The 9,131-nt window shown below is 37.4% G+C and overlaps 1 protein-coding gene across 4 annotated transcripts in view; it reads right to left on the bottom strand.

Moving 5' to 3' along the window:
* Positions 1-5,605: 5,605 nt before the first annotated feature.
* Positions 5,606-9,131, bottom strand: part of TP63 (tumor protein p63) — a 262,976-nt gene continuing 259,450 nt past the window's right edge. For 3 of the 4 annotated variants that reach the window (XM_040253139.1, XM_040253130.1, XM_040253148.1), the window contains one exon: positions 5,606-8,806. In XM_040253139.1, the coding sequence (XP_040109073.1) occupies positions 8,510-8,806 (297 nt within the window). In that variant the 3' untranslated portion in view covers positions 5,606-8,509. The remainder of the gene's footprint in view (positions 8,807-9,131) is intronic. The other variant, XM_040253157.1, reaches the window with a different exon arrangement.

The following is a 9,131-nucleotide window of genomic DNA, read 5'->3' as shown; positions in this document are numbered from 1 at the left end:
TCAGGGATTGAAACTGTATCTCCTGCATTGGCAGGAAGATTCTTTACTGCTAAGCCACCAGGGAAGCAATCATATCAGTATTAACAGAGCTGTTTTATGCCATCTTTCAGCTCTCTCCTAAAGGAAGTTACTAAAATATGAGAGGCTCACACTCCTCATTTTAAGATGCTGATACTGAGGTGCAGAAAATTAAGCACTGGGCCCACAGTCATCAGATTTCAGTCTAGTGGTCTTTCCACTCCGCTTCTTTGTATTTTTCTGAAAATGTATTCGTCTGCATAATCATTTTTAGGAATAAGCTTGAAGCACTTGGGGAAAAAAAAAAGTGTTGAGTTCAGAAAAATAATAAATGAAAAATAAACACTAAGGCCTTCATAGTTACAAAGAAGCTGTTAGGAAATCTATACTCAAGGCTGGAGGTATCCTGCGTTCAGTTTACCTCGTAAGAGAACTGTGGAATGTGAAAAGAGAATTGTTGAAAGGAGACTGAATACTATCTCCTGCTAGTCAGCGGGTATCTGTCTCAAGATTCCTGAGTCAGGAAGGCTCCCATGTATATCTCGCCACACTAGGTACAACTCTTCATTTCACACTTTTATTCTGCTACCAGCAGTGTCTGGCATATCAACTAGAATCCCTGGGTCACTTTCTAGAAACTTTCAATGATACACTAAAACACAGAAACAAAGTCCCTGGAACCCAGAAGTTCTATGCAAATTTTAGATCATTCAAGCATGTTTGATCAACAGTAAGTCTTTGGTGTTCTGTGTTGTTAAGTTATTCTAATAACAGTGTAACAGGGAAAAAGTCAATATCCATTGTTATGTGCATCTAGTTTCTTTTTAAAATATTTTATTAATGTTATATAATACAGAAGAGTACAGAAGGGAAAATATCATCAGAAATTCTAATAAGAATTTAAATATAGTAAATCTAAAATTTTGTTCTTTGGTTTTATGATTTTTGAGGTTATATATACACTAGTCAAGGCTATGGTTTTTCCTGTGATCATGTATGGATGTAAGAGCTTGACTGTGAAGAAAGCTGAGCGCCGAAGAATTGATGCTTTTGAACTGTGGTGTTGGAGAAGACTCTTGAGAGTCCCTTGGACTGCAAGGAGATTCAACCAGTCCATTCTAAAGGAGATCAGTCCTGGGTGTTCTTTGGAAGGAATGATGCTAAAGCTGAAAGTGCAGTACTTTGGCCACCTCATGCGAAGAGTTGACTCATTGGAAAAGACTCTGATGCTGGGAGGGATTTGGGGCAGGAGGAGAAGGGGATGACAGAGGATGAGATGGCTGGATGGCATCACTGACTTGATGGACGTGAGTTTCAGTGAACTCTGGTAGTTGGTAATGGACAGGGAGGCCTGGTGTGCTGCAATTCATGAGGTCGCAAAGAGTTGGACATGACTGAGCGACTGAATTGAACTGAACCAATACACAAAATGAAATATCCTCTGAATGCAATCAACTGCTCATGAACTATCATCGCAACCTGGGACATAACCATACTATATATACTGATTTCAACTACATCTCTGATGTGTGCATGCTCAGTCGTGTCTGACTCTGTGAAACTATCGACTGTAGCCCTCCAGGCTCCCCTGTCCATGGGGTTCTCCAAGAAAGAATATGGGAATGGGTAGCCATTTCCTCCTCCAGGGGGATCTTTCTGACCCAGGGATTAAACATGCCTCTCCTGTATTAACAGGAGAATTCTTTACCACTGAAACACTTGGAAAGCTCCACATCTTTGATGCATCCTATCATTACTTATCAAAGATTGTTCATCTTGTTTTTCCATCATTTGCAATACTTTAAAAAATTTATAACATTTGATGGCTTATTATTTTGTTGAAGAGAGGATTCCCATATTCTTTGCTCCAAAATATTTTTATTTTCACATTTATAAATACCAATTTGAATGATCAGTCCAATGAGCTAAATTTCTATAGTATCTAGAGTCTTCCAATTTACCTTTGATACATACCTACCTTTAGTATGTGTTCACTTGTGAAGCAAATTGGGTAAATTTTGGTTATAATAATCATTAGAGCTAAATATTGTCACATGTCCTTACAGGAAAATAGAATGGTCAGGGTCTTGTTCCCCAAATTTACATAATGAATTCACCTGTTTAACAATTAACTATGTAAGAGTATCATATCCTTTTTCATCCTTAGAACCATATTGCTCAACCATTGTGTATTTTGTATGAGAAACTTTATCTATGATCTCATCACACAAAGACTCAATCTGAGATTTAACAGACAATTCATTTCACTATCATCATTAAAATTCAAAGTGGCATTGTCTCTTTCTAGTCATCTTCTGATTAAATAATTTTGAAACATCTTACTTTCAATTTTAATCTCTGACATTATGGGGAGAAAATTTTTTAAAGTTTTGAATTCTTATTAAAAAAACTAAAGGAAAACTACAAAGATCAATGTCTCTCATATTATTCTATGTTCTTAAAAGATGATGCAACAGGTTTGAGTGATACAGTAAGAAAACTGGTGTGTGCATGCTCAGTCACTCGTGTCCAACTCTGTGACCCCATGGCCCGCCAGGCTCCTCTGTCCATGAAATTTTCTAGGCAAGAATACTGAAGTGGGTTGCCATTTCTTACTCCAAGGAATCTTCCCGACCCAAGGATCGAAACCTTGTCTCTTGCATCTCCTGAACTGGCAAACATTCTTTACCACTGTACTACCTGGGAAGCCCAAGAAAACCGGATAATTATATAAATTTAAGTTTTCTAGTAGGCACATACAATATAAAGAGAGGTAAAATTAATTTTAGTGGTAGACTTTATAAGCTGTAGCATCTTTTAACACATATCTATATCAAAATGATCAGTGAACTATTTTATATTCTTTACTTTTTAGTCTAAGTCTCTAAAATCTAATATGCCACTGCATTTATAGCACTTCTCAGTTTTGGATAGCCACATTTTAAGTACTGAGTAGTTTTATGTGTCTATTCGGTACCATATTAGACAGCATCATGTTGGACAATTCCACCATTTTTCCTTTTTAAAAACTGTAGTCATTGCATTTTTGATCACTGAATTGATAAGTTAGGATAAAGTAATTTCTAGAATGATAAAAAGGACAGTGTATCAAATATGGAAAAAATAACTAATATTCCATACTGCACTTGAAATTTATGAAAGGCTGTAACAAGCCCTTCAATAATTACACTAAACACAGTTTATTCTTTTTGAAAAAAGTAGTTTCAGAATTTTTAAGAGTTCACAGTTAAAAGAACAAACAGACTGATGAAAAAATTAGCCAAACACCTTAATAGACATCTCACAATAGAGAAATGAAAAATAAAATGTATGAAAAGATGCTCCACTTAGGTCATTAAGGACATGTGAATTAAAACACTGAGATACCACTATATACCTTTTAGAATGGCCAAAATCCAGGACTCTAATAACACCAAATGTTGGTGAGGATATGAAAAAACAGGAACTGTCATTCATTGCTGATAGAAGGTACAGCACTTTGGAATATAATTGGACAGTTTCTTATAAAATTAAACATATTCTTATCATACAATTCAGCAATCACACTCTTTGGTATTTTCCCAAAGGAGCTGAAAACTTATGTCCACGTGAAAACTTGCACTCAGGTGTCCATAGCAGCTTCATATGTATCTGTCAACATTTGGAAGCAACCAAGATGTCTTTCAACAGGAAGTGAACAAATAAAGTAGTATGTCCAGACTATAGAATATTATTCAGTGCTAAAATGAAATGAGCTATTAAGTCATAAAGACATGGAGGAAATTTAAATGTATGTGTATTACTAAGTGAAAGAAGTCCACCGGGAAAAGACTATATAGTGAAGTGATTCTAGCTATATGACATTCTTAAAAAGGCAAAATTATGGAGACAATTTTTAAAAAATTTCTGGATGGTAAAAGTTTCTATTTGAGTTTTGGGGAGGGAGAGATGAATAGGTGAAACACAGAGGACTTTTAGGGCAGTGAAGCTACATATTATTATATCATAATGGTGGACACGTCATCATAGACTACTACACAAAAGTGAACTCTAATGTAAACTACAGAGTTTGGGTGATAATGATGTACCAATGTCATTTCTTCAGTTGTAACAGGTGTAGCACTCTGGTGAGGGAGGTTGATAAATCATCAATCTGTGGAGTCCAAGGGGATCTCTGTCCTTTGCTCTCAATTTTGCTATGAACCTAAAACGTCTTTTTAAAAAGTCTTAAATTTTTTCTATGCATTTCAGAAGACCAAAAGAATAAAATCATGAATACCAATCCATACAAATGGTTAGAACTGCTCAAAGAAAGAAAGAAATGACAACTGAGTCCAAAGTGCCTTAATAGTATATTAGGATTAACCATTTTTACTGCTATTTCTTCTTTTTCTGGCAGCCATTATCTTAACCCTGTTATTTTAGGGGATCTAACATTTAAATTTCAAGAAATAAGAATTGGAGTCTTTCAGTACCCCTAATTTAAGCTGAAACAGCCTTACCTATAAGAATGCATCTATTCATAATGTGATTACATCTATAAATAGAAAAAACACAGCGCTTAGTAGCTCAGACATGTTTGCAACCCCATGGACTGTAGCCCACCAGGCTCTTCTCTCCATAGGGATTCTCCAGGCAAGAATGCTGGAGTGGATTGCCATGCCCTCCTCCAAGGGATCTTCCCAACCCAGGGATTGAACTCAGGTCTCCCACTTTGCAGGTGGATTCTTTACCATCTGAGCCACCATGGGAACAATATATATATATATTGTATATCATATATGTTATGCTGAAAGTTGTTTCTGAAAGGTGATATTTAACAATTTAAAGGGGAACATGCCCAGACCAGAGCCCACCAACTGCAATGCTGTTCCCACATACAGTCAGGGCCATCTGCATCCAAGCCTACAGTCCTGAGGAAGTCCTTGCTGAGCACCACGGGAAAGTCACTAAATTAGATATTAGGAATATCTGAAGTCTAGTCCTTGTTCCTGGAGAAGGAAATGGCAACCTTCTCCAGTACTCTTGCCTGGAGAATCCCATGGGGGGAGGAGCCTGGTAGGCTACAGTCCATGGGGTCGCAAAGAGTTGGACATGACTGAGTGACTTCACTTTCACTTTTCAGTCCTCGTTCCAAAACAAACTCATTCTGACCTCAGTCAAATAACATATTACATCTGTGAGTGTCTTATGTGCCAAAGCAGGTATGTAAGTATAGTAGTGTAGTGTGAATCACTCAGTTGTGTCAGACTCTGTAACCCCAGGGACTAGAGCCCACCAGGCTTCTCTGTCCATGGGATTCTCTAGGCAAGAATGCTAGTGGGTTGCCATTCCCTTCTCCAAGGGATCTTCCTGACTCAGGGATTGAACCCAGGTCTCCTGCATTGCAGGCAGACTCTTTACCACATGAGCCACCTCCCGGGTTTTAGACTGGCTAAAATAAGAAAATAATGATTTTTTTGTTAAGTGTTAATATTTGAATCTCTCTAATGTTTCTTGGGGATCCTTGGCATCTTTTCCTCTACCTCAATAAAAATAAGGCCAAAGGCCAGTCAGGCAGGCAGACAGACAGATGCATACATCAACACCATTTCTCAATGCAAATTTTATTTATTTTTTAATTTTATTGCATGTCCTGGCAAACATTAAGTGGCTTGTGGATTTGCCTCTGGCTCATCCAAAGCCCATTGCCCCAAATTCCAAAAGACAAGCAACTGAAACTTAAAAAAAAAAAAAAAAAAAAAGCATCACATCTATAAGGAAAAAAAAAAACTTTCAAAAACATTAATAAAGCATATAAAACATTTGGCATTGACTTAATTTTCACAATTATAAAAATAATAAAAAAAATGTAACCCTTAAACATTCAACACCCCACATACTGTATTTTAGGGGAATATCAAGAAAACAAAAGGTAAATGGATTTAATGAAGAAAGTTCTATCTTCCATTTCCATTTCTAACCAATGTCAAACAAAAATGTATCCATTCTTCAGCCAACTGTAATATATTGTAATGAGGCCACAGTAGAACTCCATTAAGCCCATGCCCCCTTGTCTGTCCTTAATATTCTTTCTCCCCTTATGCTAATTACTCATACACTCAAAAAACGTTAAGTTGCAACCAGGATGTGAGAGGCCAGTAGTTGTGCCTCGCTTTGGCTCATGCCAAACCCATGATGTACAGTACAGGAATTTGAGTCCTTAGTGCTACCTGAATAGTGCTGAGATAGCTCAGATGTCCTATGTTTATTCAAACACTCAGGACAGTCCAGGAAGCCATTTGTCCTTCTAGCATTGCAAAGGCATGGCTTTCATTCTTCCCATCAATAGGCTTTCAAACCTGCATGCTTGTTCCACATATTAGCAGTGCTTATTATCATTTATGCACAATAAAACTTTGAAATCAAGGACTCACTCTCTTTAACATACAAAATTAAAAAAAATAATAAAAAAACAACTTTCCCTTCCCCCCATCTTACAGTAATGGCATTTTTTTTTTAATTTGACATTGTAGTTTCACTAAATGGTGTTTCCATGAAAATACAAAAACAATAATAATAATAAAAAAAAAATCTCAACGATGGTTCTGGAAAACCCACTATCCCAAGAAGAGAAAGATAATAAAACACAATGTATGCAATTTCACACACAAAATATATATACACTTTTCAGGTGAAACTCATATATTTTTGAGCCACATTAGCCCTTTTGCACTTTAAAATAAAATTGGATGCTTATGTGCAATGATAGCCCTTTACCAAAAGGCACAGTAGGCTTTTAAAAGAGCTCATTAGCAATATATACAAAATACTTGGTTTTGTGGTTTGAAAAAAAAGTATCTGCTATGAAGTATGTTTCTAAAAGATGTACAGGAATATCTCCATTTACACTTTTATTTTTGAATCTGAAGACAAGTCTCAGCTTATGTGGTTCAAGCAACGTCTCCAATGGAAAGCTTACCCTCTGATCTGTTGGGATATTTTTATGCACGTGCACAGTCCAGAAGAGAGATGGACGGGAAGTTGGGTTCTCACAGTTAAGTAAAACTAATAGTATTCAAAAAGATAAGTGATGTAGTGATACAACTAATGCTACAGTAAAACTGATCTCATAATTTTACATTTTCCAAATCAATACCCCTATTTTAAACCCTGAAGACAGAAAGATCAACAAGCCTTTCTAAGCAGAATTTTATAGAATGTGAGGGTCACGAGAGGAAACATTTACCAAATAATACTATTTATGTTTCAAAAAGTCTTCCAAGTGCTTCAATTCATGGTTTACCGAGATCTCTTACTGTTTAGCAGAGATGCAATATCTCTGTAGGATTCCTGTTTTTCCTGGATATTCTTTAAACATATTAAAGGTTTATTGCAAGAACTAGACAGGTGCATTCATCCCAATCAAATCAACCTTAATTTGCTAACCTTAAACAAGGGTAGCAAATATGTAATTGAGTTAATCAATCTGGTGAAATTTAATTTCCAAGCTTTTGTACTGGCAGCTAATGCTTTGCCAATAAATACTGAGAGTTAAGGTGTGTCTGGTATTAAATATGAGGAGATTGCTGATATACCAGGACACATGGTATCAGGTGCTACTGAACTGGTTGCCATGACTTTTTAAGGATTTTGGCAGTTATTCACATTCCCCAATCCCAACCAAAAGCAAGGGAGAATATTTCTTTTCTTCTGGTGAGTGACAGTGTAAACATGGACTTTTTCTTGTAATTGAGCTACATCACCCCGAAGGCAACCACCATCAGTAGCAGAGATATCAGTAACATAAAATACACCAACGTAGAGAATCGTGTACATAGGTATCCAGTCTCACCCACATAATAACAAATAGATCAAACCAAAGGTTGGATGTAACTTGTGTTTAGCATCAAAAGAACTGAAGGCACCTACATGTCCTTGTCACTCACATATACTATCAAGATCTAGATACCTACTACCATTCATGGCTGACTTTGAGAGAAGGCCTATAGATAAGCCATCCAAAACAAGTAAATTAGAAAAAAAAAAAAAAGGTGATAAGTGCAACTCCATTTTTTTCCTTTAAATTACATTTTAAGCAATACTCAATGCCCCCACCCAAAAATACATACTGTATATTTATATATTTATATGTATAGTCTTAGACTATAAGGGTGAAAATGCTTTATAAAAGTCAATGAGAGCTCTCTGCCGCTTAAGGAGACACCCACTGCTTTTTTGCTCACTTCTGCATAGCCATGACAATTTCGGTCCTGCAAACAAGGGAGCTGAAGGCTTAAAGCCAGAAAACAGAATCAGGCACTAGGTCAGACATTAGGTAAAACGTAGCCTCTTATTTCTCCTTCCCTTAAGAAACCAGACCGAAAAGAGGAAGGAGAGGAGCTAAGGAGAATGCTTGGCTGGACAAGAAGGAGTGCCTTGTTGTGGGGGTGGGGGATTAGGGGGTAGGCAGATGGGAAAATGGGAAGAGGCTGCACCACAACTGCTCAGCTCACTCCCCCTCTTCTTTGATGCGTTGTTGCTTGTTGCGACGAGCATCCATGTCAAAGTTGAAATCATTCCACTCATCTCGGGGTGGGAAGGAGATGGTCTGGCGGAGGGTGAAGCGCACAGCGTCAATGACACGCTCACCCCGGGTCTCACTGGAGCCTACGCTGACTGTGGAGGCACCACTTGGGGTCCGCAGGAGGTGGGGAGGGGAGGAGAAGTCGTGGAGCTGCCGGTGGTCCAGGATGCCTTTCCAGATGGCATGTCGGAATTGCTCAGGGATTTTTAGACTTGCCAAATCCTGTGCAATAGGGAAGTGAATCCAGGAGAATTAGGATAAAGAGAAAAATTAACATTTAGTACACAGCATTTGGCTCCCCAATGCTTGGCTTTAATTGACCTGCATTTATTGAACTCTAAATTCGACAAAAAAATCAGCTCTTTATGAATCTTCAAGATATATGTAACTAAGCACAAAGATACAGCCTTGAGGTGTCATCTCTTCTTGTAGAGTATTTTATTTATGCTCTATTGGTCTCCATTTCCTCATTGGTAAAATAGAGGTAATATTTAGATCACAGAACAAAAATCCCCAAAGACATCAGGTAAAGGAATCTGGCAACTCT

The sequence above is a fragment of the Oryx dammah genome, unplaced genomic scaffold, assembly GCF_014754425.2.
Source record: "Oryx dammah isolate SB20612 unplaced genomic scaffold, SCBI_Odam_1.1 HiC_scaffold_2, whole genome shotgun sequence".
In the NCBI taxonomy this organism is placed as follows: Eukaryota; Metazoa; Chordata; class Mammalia; order Artiodactyla; family Bovidae; genus Oryx; species Oryx dammah.
The sequence above is the reverse complement of the archived record's forward strand: the minus strand, read 5'-3'. Positions and strand labels throughout refer to the sequence as shown.